At 35.4% G+C, this 17,287-nt stretch overlaps 1 protein-coding gene across 5 annotated transcripts in view; it reads right to left on the reverse strand.

The window, feature by feature from the left end:
• Positions 1 to 1,721: 1,721 nt before the first annotated feature.
• SMARCA1 (SWI/SNF related, matrix associated, actin dependent regulator of chromatin, subfamily a, member 1) overlaps positions 1,722 to 17,287 on the reverse strand; it is a 35,379-nt gene continuing 19,813 nt past the window's right edge. For 2 of the 5 annotated variants that reach the window (XM_033514148.1, XM_033514150.1), the window contains 9 exons: positions 16,612 to 16,722; positions 16,312 to 16,425; positions 14,303 to 14,425; positions 12,636 to 12,768; positions 11,730 to 11,848; positions 11,311 to 11,523; positions 8,585 to 8,644; positions 6,525 to 6,635; positions 1,722 to 5,880 (listed from right to left, as the gene is read on the reverse strand). In XM_033514148.1, coding sequence (XP_033370039.1) covers positions 5,809 to 5,880; positions 6,525 to 6,635; positions 8,585 to 8,644; positions 11,311 to 11,523; positions 11,730 to 11,848; positions 12,636 to 12,768; positions 14,303 to 14,425; positions 16,312 to 16,425; positions 16,612 to 16,722 — 1,056 coding nt within the window. In that variant the 3' untranslated portion in view covers positions 1,722 to 5,808. Of the gene's footprint in view, positions 5,881 to 6,414; positions 6,434 to 6,524; positions 6,636 to 8,584; positions 8,645 to 11,310; positions 11,524 to 11,729; positions 11,849 to 12,635; positions 12,769 to 14,302; positions 14,426 to 16,311; positions 16,426 to 16,611; positions 16,723 to 17,287 lie in introns of all 5 variants that reach the window. The other 3 variants (XM_033514149.1, XM_015626510.2, XM_033514151.1) reach the window with 3 other exon arrangements.

A 17,287-nucleotide genomic window follows, 5' to 3' on the forward strand; every position in this document is an offset into this window, starting at 1 on the left:
AGCAGAAGGGAACATCAGGCAAGCCACAGCTCCCTTTGTGCCAGGGTAGAGGACACTGAATGGAAATAACCATCCATATTAGTAATCCTACAAGGGCACTCAAAGCTTCCAAGCCAATAAATTGTCTTATTCAGCTTAAGGACCAGGCACAAGTGTCACCTCCCTACAGAGAGGGACAGACAACTTTTCCTGCCACCCAGAGCAGAAATTAGGCAGGCACAAAGCCACAGCAGGTTGAGGTTTTTTGAGAAGAACTGACTGAAGGCAAAGGGAGGTGGTGCAGACTAGGCAGGGAAGACACAAATGCTTGTACGAACACCTAGGCTAAAAGTGCCCTGTAGCATCAGGGGTCCTGAAGTGAACATCATCCCACACCTTCACCCAGGTTTTAAAACACCCTTTCTAAGTTAATTAAAAAAAAAAGAAAAAAAAAAATCCTGACCAACAGCCCTCCGTGAACAAAGACATGAAAATCAAGGCATCTAGAAAATAGTAATTTTAAGAAAATGCAAGTACTACAGTTGTAAGGAAACAGAAGTAACAAAAACACTCAATGTAAACTCATCTCTCAAGTAATATCCACCTGTTAAGCTAAAAAAAAAAGAAAACACATAACAAATGCCATTTACCAAACTGATGGATAGTATTTAATATTTTGTGGCCTTCAGCAGTGTCTACCTAATTAGCAAATGAGAAGATAAATGAAGATGACTTTTCAGTCTGTCCTCTTACAGCAAGAAACTGCTAAGAAGCTGTCTACAGCCTGACCTTTCCCACAACAGAGCACATGAGAACAATCATCCTGTGTCAACACCAAACTCCACAGCCACTGAGTAGCTCTGCAGACAGCATCACTGTTGCCATCCAGTTTTGTTGCATCAACAGAGTATCTCCTCCAGGGGGGTTGGCAGGTACTGCTTCCAAGAAAATCCTGAAAACAGTACTTTGTGCTGGTGAACCCCTGAGAATATGCAAGTAGAAACTAGCTATGTGATCCTGCTCAGTCTACCAGGAAACAAAGCTATATGGAAGAACTATAGCTTTTGTAGTGAACCCAAATTTTTTTTGGCTGCTACTGAGGACCAGGTAAGCTGGAAGCACATATCCTTTCCCAGCTCTTTCATCCTGGTCTAGGTGTCTCACCTGAAAAAGTGTGAGGTCTATCAAAAGTTTACTCTGGAGCAGACATAATTTCTACTAGCCAACACCAGAGAAACTGGTCCTCCAGTCTATCCTTTTTTTTTAAGTTATCTTGAGGAAAAAAACCCATTCATTTAGAGCATGCACCTCACCAAACACAGTATCTAGCAATGCTACTAGTGATCAACAACAACAAAATTCATGGTTCCTATTATTGTATCAACTGGACTTAAGCTCCAAAGTATTTCATTTCAGGAAGACACCAGAGGTATAAAATAAAAGGGAACCAGCAATATACTTTATATAGGATCAACAAACATTGTGTAACACCGTACTAAGAGACAACACAGGCAAGGCTGTCACAAAAACATAGGTACTATGTTCCAGATCGCAAGAAACTATCATTTGAAAGCAGATGTGGAACAGCCACATCTCCCCTTACATTCAGCCACAATGGCCTGAAGGTTATGGGAGGCACAAGAGCAACAAAACCAAATCAAACTGTCTTGAAAGTATCCAAGTAACATACCCCTGTTGTATGGTACATCCCCTCTGGTATGTACCAGAATGACCAGAAGACGTCAGGTTCATATTAACTTTTATTTTCATATATGTACAACTTAAGAAACAAATCCTAGATTGAAAAATTTCAGAAGTTATCTTGAACAACACGACTGAACACGACACCAACATACCTTTGAGGCAGCAAATATTACTCCTATTAAGGCTCTCATGAAAGGATGGATACCATGCAAATGCAGTTCAAGAGTACATTACATTTCAAAATATGCAAACTAAGTTCAACTTTAAGTCTTTCAGAAAAAGAACATAACAAACATTAGAACTATGAGCCACCAACACATTTACATACATGCTTGAAATTAAGTGTGTGGACCAGACAAAGTTAATTAAAATGTAACAAATGTCAACCTCTCTTCAGTCAGATCAGAACTACAGTTGGAATCAATCCCTTCCAGCATCACAGGTGCCAATGTGTGCATCAACCTCATCATTTTGTATTCACATAAACTAATATTGACTGCAAAATTCCCCCTTTTTTCAACCTGTAACGCTTCAGCATTAATTTCTCCTCACTGAATGTACTTAATCCCTCTACTGAACGTGGGCAGGAGGCATGGTACAGAGAATGCCTGTAACACAGCTGCACACAGCAGGAACTGCAGGCACTGCACAACAACATTATTTCTATTGATGCCAAGCTAATTTTTGTATATATATTTGTAGTTTTGTAGCTATATGAAGGATATATAAAAGCAAAAATTAGCTTGGCATCACCATCAGACACTTAGAGAGATGCTGATTAATTTCTGCATACTGTACTCCTTGCTCATCATCTCAAAGAGTGACAGCTGCTTTTTTCTTAACCTCTTACAAGCATCAGCACTAAATCAAACAAGCAAAGCTAATCTACTAGAAAAAAATTATTAATTAATATTTTAGTATAGTAACACCACTTATGCAAACCAACATCTAAAGATGGTCTAATATTACCAGCAAGAAGAAAGTTAATTTCTTCTGTGTCATTATAACAAAGTAAAATTACATACCATGAAGGTGGTTAGCAGCATTACTTTTTTGGTGTCATCACTAACATAACTCAAAAATAAAAGAACTAGTAAGTCAGAAATTATGAAAATGTGAAAAGGTAACCAACACAATTACTGTGACCTCTCCCAGGACGTTATATGCAACTGCCTGGTGAGTCAAAGGTGCTAGGTGACTTTCTTCAAGCCTGATGTTTACACAATCAAATTTAACTTGTCCGCTGAAAAGAAACTAAATTAATTTTCAAAATGTTTTATCTTGCAGCATTTTTGGCAACTCTAAAATTGCCTAAAGGCCCAAATTTTTCGTAAGTTTTCTATCGCATAACATTCAGTGCTTACAAATTTCTTATGAACAGTATTCCTTGCCTAAGAAATCAGCAGTTAAAAATAGGAAGATTCTTTCATTTCTGTCACCTAATTTTGAGTCACAGCAGCATATAATTTAAGATACTGCTAGGCACACACTGTGTTGATATCTGCAGCTGAAAGAATGAAAAAGGGAAAAGAAAGATCCATTTTCCTTTAATCCTGTCCAGCAGCTGTTGGCAATTTTCTTTAGTTATCACATGATGGATAGGAAGGCTCAATCCCCTAGGAACTGGTTTATAGTGTTCAAATGCTCTCAAGGACTCTTGTTCAACAGCACATTCAGTTTAACTAGGGACTACAGACTGCAAGAGGTAACAGATAGTTCCTGGGAGAATCTATCATTCTTCAGAGAAGCTGTCTGATCAAGGGATAAGATCTGAAAGAACAATTGCATTATCTTTAGCTATATGGTTTGTGTATCATGCCATTGAGATGAATGAACAGTAACTCAAGTGGTAACTCAAACCAAGAAATCTGCATAAAAGAACATGTTGAGATATTACCATTTTAAGACTTTCCATACACTTTGCAACACAGAAAAACTGGATGCACAAAACCATGCAAGTCAAACAAAGTTAATCTACAATAAACAAAACCAGAAAACACTTATTTCAAGACTTAAAATATTCATCCAATGCTAAATAGGAGCAATAGAATAAGCTCTAGACCTAGCCACGTAATTCCATAAACATTTCAACTGGCTCTTTCAGCCTTTACTTCTCATCTCTTTTAACATGTTTTTATCATTTCAGGCCATAAACTTAGTGAGTGGCTGATGAGCCAAAATGCAAATGAAAATAAGGCATCTTCCTCTCTCTATTAATAGCAATGCTCCAGGGATTTGTGGTTATATGTGCATGTAGCTTCACAGCCTTTCTCCACAATTACATGGGATGTCCTCCTCCCAAGAATAAAGCAGGATGTTAACTGCTCCAATACCAGAACTACATTCTGAGGAGACATGCTTCTTTCCTGAGCACACCAATCCCACCTGGGTTGCAGTCATTTAAAAGCATGCTCTGACTCCTAAGACCAATCTCCTGCCTGGAATCTGTGCCCTGTCATTATCAGATGCACCTCTCTACTCATCAGATGAACAAATATCAAGTCTTAAAAATATAAGCCCAGTGAAATAATTAATGTAGTTCCTGGCCAAAAGTTACACTCCAAAATACATAACCTAATCTTTTGAATTATCTTTTGAAATGCTCAACCAATCATCACACCCATTTTGCCCCAAACCTTTAACAGACACTACAAAAAAAGCCAGAAATTCCACATCAAACTTAAGAGATACTAATCCCAAAAAACTTCAAAGATATACCAATATATCTAAAATGACATAGAAGAATACGGGCAAAGCTCAAGACCTTTATTTTATAAAGTCCTATATTTTACAAACACAGAAGAAGTTAGCCAATGCAAAGCACAAAAAAGAGTAAAGAGGTTTCTTGATTTCAAAACACCTCAAACCACTGAAGGAAGCAAACTGCACTAGAAGAAGTTGACAAGTAGTCTTCAAGGAAAGTACCATGTAAAGCGCACTGCATTAATCTAGACCTGACATTATGAGGGTATGTTTCACTATAGCAAGGTCTGTACAAAACACCAGATCAGAGACAGAACATTAAAGTAAAACATCAGATGTCACAGCCACTGTTCTACTGATCCAGGAAAGGCAGACTCCGAAATGAGCAGGAACTGTGAACCTGCTTAATAAAGGCCATTCTTGCAAAGTCAAAAATCATACATCCAACACTTTCATCCCTTCATTAAAATAGAAACACTAAAAAAGAGCACTCCATAACATATCCCCATTGCTTCTGACTGACACGTTGAATTAAAGGTAAAAGAACTTTAGCAGAGATAATTAGAGCAACAAAGATCATTCAGCACAAGGCAGCAGAGCTGAGGAACCTACCAACCAGAAAGTGAATTACTTTGTTTGCTACTTAAACAACCAGAAGCTGTGAACTACTTCCTTTTATGAGTCATAGAAAAGCTTTCATCTGCAGGCCATTCTGAGAAAAACCTCACTCTGTGTTTAAGCATGTAGCCCAGCAGAAATCATTGATTAAGAAAAACAAGAAGTGTGTATTTGCTGGTTTTCCTTCTGAAAATTTCAGAGAAAACGTCCATTTAATGCAGAGAGCAAACAAGGTTGTCAGTCTAGGTTTTGCTCTGTCATGCTCCTGGTCCTGTCTAGGTGCTCCTCTGAAAAAAATCTGATTGATGATGAAGGCACAATTATACAGACTTTAACATTCTCTCTAAATGGAGCTATGCAAAAAAGGGAGTGAGGATAGGGAAAACAAAGGTGAAGTATATTTCTCTTCAAATAATTAAGTCCGTTTATTTTCCAACAACAATATAAATTTAAAATATGAAACAACAACAATACAGCTATAGAATCTAGGTTTTCTTTCAAAGCAGCAGCTTATAAAACATATAAAAGCTAAAACCTCAGCACAAGCTTCAGAAAACCAAGAACTGAGTGAATTTTGCCAAAGACATGAAACTCACAAAATACAGTACACAAAAATACTGGAATGCATAAGATATAAAGCTACACATTTTAGGTAAAGAAAGGCATTGTAAAGGATACAAAATTTGCAAAATTAAAGCATGGGACTTGGGGAAGAGTACCATGAATACAAAGAAGTTGCCAATTAATATACATAGATGGAGTGAAGAACGTGGCAGTTTAATATTTAGCATTCAGTTTTCAGGTTCATGACTTCATTTTCTTAGCATCTTTTTTTCCAGAGTTTTCAGCAGCCAAATCTGCTTTTCTCTTCTGTGACTAAAGAGAAAAAATAAGTATAAATTTAACAAGATGATAGCATTATAAAAACAAAAAAATTAAATACATAACTGACTATTCAAAAGGGAATGTATAACACCAATGCATTCTAGATTTCAGTTCATCTTTGTAGGATATAATGGAAAGGCAAATATTAATCCCTGATGTAGACACTTAATTCTCCTACCCTTTTTATATTCTTAAAATCTTTACACTGTCTCAGTGCTGCAGGCATCACACATACCATTGGATGAAAAGATCAGAACGTTGACTTATACACAATTCTGTTCTAAAGATGACAACCCTTCAACATAAAACAGCACTTTAATTTCTCCTTCCAGCAACTACTATGCAGGGGAGGAAAAAATATCTGAGAAGAAACTGAAGCAACATGTGATCTACGTAAGTAGGAAGAAAGTAGGCAGTGCAACGCTCTAAGAAGTCTTTCTCTGCTACTTAAACAAAAGTTTTCTGAAAAAAACCAAAACAAAACAAAAAAAGGGCCCCCAAGTACTAAACATTGGGAATACCTACCTAAGCAAATCTAGGAGAGCTGTGAATAGACAAATATTTCAGTTTAATCTAAAAAAATATATAATTGAATTCTACCCCACTGGAAGTAAAATAAGTGCTGCTAAACATACTGCTGTAACTTTTGCTCCTCTTTTCTTCTTTTCAGCTCTTTCTTTTTCCTCAATTTCCATATTTTCTTTTTCTATTAATGATATGAGAGTATTGCAGCGCCTCTGAAACTCCTAAGGAAAGAGAACACATCAAACTTTTAAGTAAATTATACAGCTTTTCTTGCTTCTTGTATGTTCAAAATTCTTTAATTTCAAAGCACTTACATTTTCCTTAAATATTCAATAATACTAATCATTAGCTCAGTTACTATTATCTGTCTTTCCCTCAGTGTAACCTTTAGAAACAGAAAAGGATTTTCTCTCCTCCTGACAAGGAGTTTTCAGGATTCTGTCTTCCAGACTGACATCCCAAAGACTGATGTGATCTTTCATCTTTGTTAATGAAGCAAATTACAGCCTGCCAGCATAGTATGCAAGATTTTAAGAAAGAGGACTTCAAGTATATCTTTAAAGAGAGAAAAGGAAGCAAAGCTATCTATAAGCAATACTTTTCTGTGGCATACAGACTACAGTGGGGGTTTTTTTGGGTGAAAAGACACAGTAGAGCTGCAAATTGGCCAAAACTCTATTCAGTCTTAAATTGTGAACTCACTGTTGTATTTTTATAGAACTTGAGATAGTAGGCCCTAAATGCTTTTAACATCAAGACTTGCAAGACATCTGAAAGCCATCAGGACTAAATGCCATAATGTTGTTTACACATTAAAAAGTATATCCAATACAACTCAAAATATCTGTATTGCAATTACTAATGGTTGGCTTGCTTAATAGAACTCACTTGACTTGTATAATTTCTTGTACACCATTTAAAAGAAAAAGATGTCTTACAAAATACCTAACAGTCCCTATTTTTATTATTATTCTGTATATTCTATGTACTATCGAGAATATAATTCCATGGGCTTTTCTTTCCAAATCAGGAAGCTCTCTTCTGATGAAAACAAAGCACAAAAAATATGTCTCATCTCTGCTAAACTAAGTGAAGCCATTTTTGAAACATAGCCTATCCTAGAATTACCTAGAAGCACGTATCTTAGCCTGCACTGGGTCCATTTGCAATGAAGTGAACAAGTGACCTTATTTTCTCGGCACAGCTAAGCTGGATATTGCCTCAGCCATCATGGTCCATCATGGTAACGGCTAAGATGCAGCCTCTGAGCTTTCCTGACCCTGAACCTTCCCGAACAGGCAAGCATGTGACTCATCTTTGAGATGCTCTAACCCTCAAGCTTAACCACATTCTTTAAGTTTTATGGTTTCCACAGACTCCTCTACAAAGGTTGCTCCATGGCCTTGGGCATAAACTGTGTAGTTCAGAATGGACACAGAGAATCCTACCACCACCTGAATTCTTTTGATCAGACACACATGAAAAAATCCTCAGCACATTTTTCTTTACAACTCCCTTCCAGAAATGTTCCAGCGTCATGCTTCTAGCTTCACCAACAGAGTACTGTAATAAATCGCTTTTATCACATCCCTGTAGCAATAACCCCCCACACTCCAGTGAAGGTTAAACCATGAATTAGGGTGCCATGCTTGTGCCCTGGTATGTGACAGTCCTTCTGGAGCTAAAATACTCTCTGACTTAAATTAATAAACGCCCTCAAATTGCACCCAAACAACAAATTTCATATAAAAAAGCAACAACTCTGAACTCAAGTTCAAGCCATCCCAATATATATATCACAACCCAAACACAGAATAAGACAGTCTTTGTCCCAAAAACCTACACTCTACAGATGAACAGAGATGAAAAAAGACCAAAATAGAATGAGGATTGTCAATATGCCAGAAGTATTTTACATCATTTAAATTTGTGTACATTGCACTCAGATTTAGGAACTGAGGTAAAAAGTGATGACAAGCTCCTTCATCTTCATCATCATCATCATCAAGGATGATAATCATGGATTTTTTTCTAACATATGAGAAATGGGATTGAGTTAAACTCAAAACAAGCAACTAATCAGACTAAGAAATAATCTTGATCCTCTTGCCTAAGGCCCTCAGAAAGATCCTTCTCTTTCCTGGGGACAAATGCTTGCATAAATACATACATTTATAAAGTGTTCAGGTTCATGGTTAGACTTTCCAGATGGACTACTGCTCCAAAGCATCTGTTGTGGACAGAAGATAGACTCACGAACAAGATTCTTGGAAAAGCACAAAATCAGCTGACAGTAACACAGGTTGCTTGTACATCTACCATGAAAAATAATCTGAGAGACAAATCCTGCACTAAAGCTACTGAAATTTCAATATGGACTGCTGCATTCCATTTTAGTACTATGAAAATACACTTATTTAAAAATGCCTTGGACTTTTAGAGATGAGTTTTTATTCTGTGTGGCCTGATACCTTTTTTTTTTCGGATGGAAAGAGAGTATCTGTACTTTGTTCACCTCCTCACAGCTATAAAGACCTGAATTGCAATAAATAAAATAGGAGCACTAAACCATTGCTTTCCACATGGCTGGAGGCAGAGATGCTGACTTGGGAGCAAAGGCAGCCCTCAGCTCTGTCCAGAGGCCTGGGTATTTCTGTATTTACTAAGGAGTCATTTGTCTTATGCCAGGGAGTGCTTGCAGAAAGCTAAAAGAGAATATGCATAATTTATGACTTCAGAGAATAGATACATGCCTCACTACTGCCATGATATTTTGCATTCTTCCTGCACGGACGGAAATTAAAAAACAAAACAAAATAAACAAACAAAAAAACCCCCAACCTGTGCTTAATTTAAAAAGAAAAAAAATTACAATATTAGGCACTCATGGTATCTTTAAGAACTTGCATTTGGGGTAAACCATTTGATTATAAAATAATTAAGTGAAGCAGAATTTGTTAATTAAAGAGAAATCTCTGAGAGAACAAACAAAAGTAATAAGATGGAAGATAAATTAGAAATTTTTATGGAATTCAAGAGACATCTAGTGGTTAGAACACAAAGCTTTCTCAAAGAGCCTGCTAAGCCATTTTCAGAATTATGCTGCCCTTTTTATCTTGTTTCATATGAGTAAATGATCATGTGTGAATTTCAGTATTTTAGGAAGCCTTCTCCACTTTCACTAAACTTATTTACTCCTCTATAAATGTTTGTATTTATACTTTATTATTTTTAGCATGTGATTTTCCAGCACATTTTACAAAAAAAATAATCACCGAACTAGTGCAAAATGGACCCACAGAAATTAATACCTCCACAAATGTCAGGACATTAGAATATATCAACTACATTACTAAGCCATACAGAGCATGATAATTTAGAACATTTCAGAAAATTAAATGCACATTGAAAGTGAAAGATTGTTTTAAGTTTACATTTCTGTAATATTCTTTTTCAATCACAGTAGCAGAAAAACTAAAATTATTAATGGATAGAATTTTAAAAGAAAACCTAAGCCAAAAGATTCACTATATTCCCAGTGTCTCAGTTTCAGCATTAAGACATCACAGAACATATTTCTACACTTGAGCAAATTATTTCTATCCCATTAAAAAAAAAAAGTATACTGAACATAAGGATGTGCAAGACTTAAACTGAATATTTAACTCTACCCTGGACAACTATATATCGACTAATATTAAACACTATGCTACATTTTTAATTTCTAGTACACATTTCTATGATTTATTTAAATGGATTCCTGCATAAGCAACTTAAAATAAATTTCTTAATATACTAAGTATTGCAGGCTTCTCTCTTTATGGACGTCATTTTAAAATCCAGTATTTCTTCAAACAGACATTTTAGTAAGAAACGCTTGTAATTCTTTTTAATTAAGGGCTAACTGCTACACTATTCAGAAATGCTTCAATTGCTGAAATACCAAGTAAAAAGTGTATTGCATAATCATAAGCAGTACTGGGAAAAGCAAATATACCCACCTGTTCAAATACACATTTTAAATATTTTATCTTATGATTTATTTATTCTTAGTACAGTATCCAGAACTCTGAAAAATATTCTTTCAGATAAATCCTGAAGTCAGGAAATGAAGACAAACAACAAGTAGAAAGAACTGAGCAAAAATTTCAGGATAGATACAACAGCTTTTTAACACTGAAAGAATGCCGTTTTCTGATGATGGTGTCTACATACCTTAATATTTGCAACCACTAAAGCTGTGGTTATCAATTCCTGCTTAATGACTGAATTAAAAATGAATGGCTATGCTCTAAAATTTCCAGTACTGGTCTACTTGCTATCAACCTTGTATTATATTCTCTAAATACAAACAAAATTTTCAGTAAGGTATCTGTAAAGAAATTTAAGCACTTGCATGGGCTAGTCCATGTTCCCAAAGTGCATTTTAAACCTATTTCTTCAATGATTAATTTCTATGTGAATCACTAACTTTCCTCATGCTGTCAGAAAAATATAAAAAATACTGCTTCCTTCTCCAAGTATATTATTCAGATGTTTTCAGTCTTTAATATTAATCTAACAACTCTAAAGAAGTGGTATTTTAAGAAACATTGTTTGGTAAAACACTCAGTTTGCAGTAAAAGTAACAAGGATATTTTTAAATTTAGTCTACCTCTGCATTAATCCCTCTGGGTAATATATGGCTTCAGTTTGACAGTTCTTCTAATCTGTGTTTCAGTTGTATTGTGTTTTTTCTGTACTAAGGCAAAAGTTTACTTTAAAAAATAGAAACAAAAATAAAACCCAAAGTTATTCTTTCAGCATTTGTTTCCTAAACAAATTGTATGTACCAGTGCTTAAAAAAAATAACAAGATACCTCATGTCATGCCCTAATCCCTGTAAGTGATACCTACCATTGCAGTTCTGGATTTGATAAACCAGTCGAACCTGAACTGAGGAGCATTGCGCACACACTGCCTCAGCTCTTCATACACATTTTCCTTGTCAAAGCCCATCTTGTGTAACATACAGATCAAAAATCTGTCTTCCTCTTCTGTGTAGTTTTTCCCTTTGTTTGTTCCATACTGAATACGTAGCTGATGAAAAGGTGCTTTGTACCTTGCAATCTGAACACAAAACAAAAGGACTAATAAACATATGTTTATTATCAATGTTAACAATCAAGGAATTGTTACATGATACTGTGGATCACTGCTAGATGGAATACTACCTATGCTGCATAAAAAGACAGAACTCTCATCCCCAATTTTTCATTTTCTGAAGGAACTGTCTGAAGTCAGCTGCAGAAAACAATAAAAACTGGAATAATTACTTTGGCATCAAGGGCTTTCTTGATACTGATTCTCCGCTGAATTCTTGCCTCTCCTCGTTCAATTTGAGCCATAATCCTCTCAATGTCCTGTAGTTCATTACAACGTTCCCAGAAAACAGCTGAAAACACAGAACAATATTGTTGAATATAATCTTTTCCTCTGCACTTAAAACTTTACAGTTAAGATACTCCGGCAAAAAAAAATAAAAAAAAATTAGCTTGTACTTCTATTAAATATTAAACTGTAAGCTAATGCTCTCCAGCTTACTAGGCTAACCAAAAAATAAGATTGCACTGATTCTTTATTCAGTGTCTTTAAAAGTTAACTGTAAGTAAAGGCTTAGTAAAAATTCTAATAAAATTTACATGCAACATATTTAATTGTAAAATCAATTCAACACTTTGAAGGGAACTCTTGCAGAGCTCTTCCTTTTTAACTACAGGAAGAATATTGCAAAGTTGATTTTATGAAGGCATTTAGTAAAATTACATCCAAGGCTGAAAGAGGAAGAAATCTCAAAAGCACTCTGTAAATACAAAAGACAAAGATACACTGTACTAGGTAAAACAGCAGAGATACAGCATAAAGAATCACGTTGGCAGTAGATGACAAATTCACAATTTCACAAGTCCCTGTTGTCGGTGATAATTAACTATGTCGAATTCTAAATCTTGACTAAGGAGGGCTAAAGGCAGCCGTAGGTGTTAGTTATATGCTGCAAAATAAACCTTTTTAATAGAATTTAGTCTTCTGAAAGAAAAAACAAAACCTGTTGCACATTTTATGAAAAAGAAATACTTAAATGCATCCAAAATCTCTTATCTTGTAATTTTAAAAGAACATGTAGCAAAAATCACAGTAATACTCTGGTATTAGGAAATAAATACATTCAAAATAGCACAAACCTGAGTACTCAATGACTTCCTCTGGTGACTTTCCTTCCACCTCACGGGCAATATTGTCTATATCATCACGACCATATTTCTCATTAGCTTTAATAAACTGGTTAAAATCTCTTTTATTCCAATTTGTAAAACCCTGTAAGCAGCAAGAGATTAAGAAGGCAATATCAGGTCAAAGGTAAGCATTTTCCAAAATTTTGATTTATGTATGTACCATTTGCTCCTCTGCAACATCACATAATTACAGTGGCTAATGGTCTTTCAGGATTTCCATAAACTTGCATTATACAGAACTTATTACTGAATCATTAAAGGTCTAAGGAGTTCTTTTTGGGCATAACTCCATGTGCATTAGTAAAAGCTTTTTATCCTTTCTTTTTGAAGTTTTTGTGATACTTCTCCAAAGAAACACGCTCAGTGACAGTCACCCTCCTGCAGATACAAGAACCACACTTCAGAGGAGTACAAGGTGCACCAATGCAAGTGTTATTGCAAGTTCTTAGAGCAGGGCAAGTATCTAAAAGTAAGAGCTCCTACTTCAGACATTTACAAACCTGGAACCAGACAAACAGCTGGATGAAAGCATAAGTATGTCAAGAAGAGATCTCTAGTCCAAAAAGATGCAATCAAATGGAAAAAACACTAAAGCACTGTCAAACAGAGAATTTGTTATGTACCAAAGAAATCAATCCAAAACTGAACAAGCGAGATGCAATGCACAAAAACATTATCCAAGAAAGAGACATTACAATTTAAAGACAGGGAAAGCAGAAAATGCCAAGAACAAACAAGACAATCACATGCCTGGGCAATACTCTGTAGTGTATTGAGTTTCTTTCATCACAGAAATGTATTTACAAGAAACTTTGTCAGTTCTCCAGCTGAATAAGCTCAATCCACAATTAGCATGCTCTGAGTGAGTCTAATATACTCAGTACAACTATCTCTTTTTAATCATTAACAGTAGTACTGATAAGCATATCAGCCCCAGCTTAAATATCTCCTCTGCTATACATAGGTGAAATTAAGAGTAAAATTGTGACCTTGCAGTTTTCTTCTAAGGTACACTATCCCCAATTCTTTTACAGAAGATTTTATGAATCAAAAAAATCCTGTTACTTTGAGACACACCTTTCTTTTTAACCATCAGCTTTTAATAAGCTCACTCAGCAAGATAATTAGACAAAAGGTCAAAAAACTAGTCAGTGACAGCATTTCAGTCCCAGTATAAAAAGAGCATGTCTAACAAGTCAACTGTGACAAAATTAATGGATGTGACATGCCTTAGACACCTGCATACATACCATGTATGTTGACACAGGCTTGTCCTGATGCAAACCCTTTTTGATTTAAAAAAACATACAAGCTTTATGCATTTACAAGAAATCCACTGATTGGATTTCTGCATGTATTGCTGGGTAGTACATCTATTATACAAGCTGTTGCCTCAAATTTTCAAGGACTTTCAAGGAAACAAACAGTAAATGACTAAGATACAAACTTGTTCAAGGACAGGAAAGGTCCTTCAAAGCAAAACCAATCAAAATCATTACATGTCGTGTGCTCTGTTCTTTAACATCAGCATAGCTTTACTGTTTGTATTTACCATTACTTATATTCCCATACTAGCAAAAACATATGATGAAATACTTCAGCTGATTTTATTTTACCTGTGTCAGAAGCTTTTCTTTCTCTTCACTTTCCTCAGTATTCAGAGGCATAGACTCATCTATCTTCTTTTGTTCCTCCTTTTGTATCTGGGCTGCATTTGGAAGGTCAGGATTCCTGGGGATCTAAAATCAGGGGTATCAAAAAGCAGTAATGCAGCAATGTTATTTCAAAGACTGCATTTTAAAAGCACTAATCTGTACAACATAGATTCTTATTGCTTAAACTCCTCCTCCCAAAAATAGGACTGGATTTAAGTTCCAAGTTCGTTATGCCCTGAACCCACCACTCCTGCAGACAATAACCTCAGCATGTTGTGAGAGGCAGAGCTGTTACAGGTCTGATTTCAGTGATACTTTTCACTAGCAAAGGACCTGCCTTCCTACATCCATTGGATTACAATGTTTTATAACTTACAGTGAAACACTAAGTTCTGTCAGTTTTACTGTAAAGCCATGCACACTGCCCAAGTAAGGACCAGACACACAACCTGATGTAAACAAGAACAAACAAAATTTTATCTGTCCCTCTGCACACTGACTAATTTAGTATTTATGACCTTTAAATTCCAAATCTGCTGCACACAATAGCAAACAAGTCAGAAACCAGTATCCAGTAAAGGTTTAGCAGACCTTGCTTATTCCTATAGCAAAAAGCAGTGGAAGACAAGAATTGTTAAGCTGGTTTTAATATATAAGAAATCTTCTTGACTTTACCAGTTTAAATGAAGACTGACACATAAAGCTTGGTCTCTGCCTATTGGTTACCTTCGGATATTGTTTATGGCAGTTTTCCATTTTAATAATAAACTCTCTTCAGATTAGAAGTTATACTTCAATTTCAAAGCTAAACAAACTTAATTATATTTATCACTTTTACCACCAGTTAACAGTCATAGTAACCTTTTAAGGTAAGTGTTCATGTTCAACCTTTCCAGGCTGACAGGTTTCTGTAACAGGTCTGAAACACTTCTTTTTACATGCATATTGTGAACATTAGCAATTCTATCATCCTTCTTCATTGGAACATTAATTGAACAGATTCTTTCCCTAAACTAATTGCATATTTATCTTAATTCTGTCCTGAAATCCCCATTAAATTCTTTTGGCTGCAAACAAGACTGTAAAAAACCTGCTTTTTCTTAGAACTACATTTTGCTAATATTAATTCTACTCGCTGGCAGCACCAATTTTCTATCTGTTGCTTTGTATGTCAATTTTATATTCTCCAACACATTTTATAGGTGATTTCTTTTTCTTGCTGCAACCTGTCATGAAACCTGGGGCTTTTTAAAGCAAGTTACAGACATGTCTCGCTGGAAGTAGAGAATCCATCTGGTTTACTCAATCAATACTGGTCCAAGTAAGGATAACCAAGATTAAAACAGAATCTGTTCACTGCTTGTCCAGTAATGTCAGCAGAGAAAAGGGAAAAATTCAGCTATGGCACAGTAGGAAGAAAAAATAAAAGGAGAAGAGAGAAGTCTGTTGTCTTTTTTTTGTAGTAGTAATACATTCAGACTTCTCCACACCTTTAAACCTTTTACATCACACCTAAATCCAAGGGAAACTGATCTCATTTTACTTACTTTCATATCAACACAAAGTCACTATTATTTAAGTTATTTTCTAAATAAGACATATGAAAGTTTTTACGAAAAAATCATACTCTGGAAAGGTGATCTTATATTAACCAAATTTTCCTCACCTTAGACCCCATGTCAAAACCTTTGACTTTGAGTATATGAAGCATCAGAACTGTCTTTCCTTTTTCTACTCTATTTTATTGTTAGGGATCCACCACAAAACACAAAGCTACACAGATATGGATTTTTTACTGAAGGAAAGAATGACAGATTATTTTTTCTGCTCCTCAGTGGAACAGAAACAGAAGAATAGATGCTTTAAGTTATTTCTTTCACAGTAACTTAACAAGTCAAGGTTGCAATGAATTTACAAAAAGGAATACAAATACATTTCATTGATTTGAAAAGAAGAAAAAAATGCATTACCTTATATCCTATAGTTTTACGGTAATACAGAATTTCTTTTTCAAGGAGTTCAAATAACCGTGGTGGGAAAAACTGAAAATCCTGAATATTTGGTTGTTTTGGAGGTCGTGGAGCCTTCAAAAATAAACAGATACAGTAACATTATAGAAGCTTAACTTTTCTGCAAGTAAACTACCATAATTCAGCAGCAGTGGCAATGTATGACTTTGTAAATATACAGGGGTAGAGCAGGGGATGCAGCATGGGAGAAGAGGAACAAAAGAATAACATAAAACCCTTCCATACTTGCCAACTTCTTACCTTTGGGACTTTTGGTTCACTGACACGTAGGGCTTCTCTGAAATAAGCATCCACTGCATAATTGGCTTTACGTTCTCTTTTTGGAGGCTCAATCCATTCCATCATGCTCAGCTACACACAGAACAGAATAAAAAGCTACCTAAGTAACCGTTTGAAGTCACAAGAATAATGACTAATATGGTACTGCAAAAAAGGAAATATTTTTGCACAGCAAATCTAATGATTGTGCTCAATAATTTGGATACTACAATAGAGCTCAAAAAAATAAGCTAGAAATTATAGTTGATTATAACAAGTATTTAAGCACCTAAAAGATAATACACAAGTAAGGCAGTGAAGTGGAAAGAATAGATTATTTTACAGTATTCTAAGTATTTCAGACACCCAAGTAGGCCTGTGATTCCATCTACCAAAACACAATGGAAGGGCTGCATACTTAGACTTGGAATTCTCTGATTTCTTGTGATGTGAATAAATTGTTTCTCCTCTAAATATCATAAAGAATAACCTATATAAAGGCTACAATACAGAGAAAAATCCATTAGCAATCAATTAATCTTAACTAAATCCTTAAAGTTATGTCATATTATGCAGTATTTAATTCACTTCTTGCAACTAAATTATCAAAACGAAGAATTTTATGTGTATACCCACACACTGTACCATATTCTCATCA

The sequence above is a fragment of the Parus major genome, chromosome 4A (assembly GCF_001522545.3).
Source record: "Parus major isolate Abel chromosome 4A, Parus_major1.1, whole genome shotgun sequence".
In the NCBI taxonomy this organism is placed as follows: Eukaryota; Metazoa; Chordata; class Aves; order Passeriformes; family Paridae; genus Parus; species Parus major.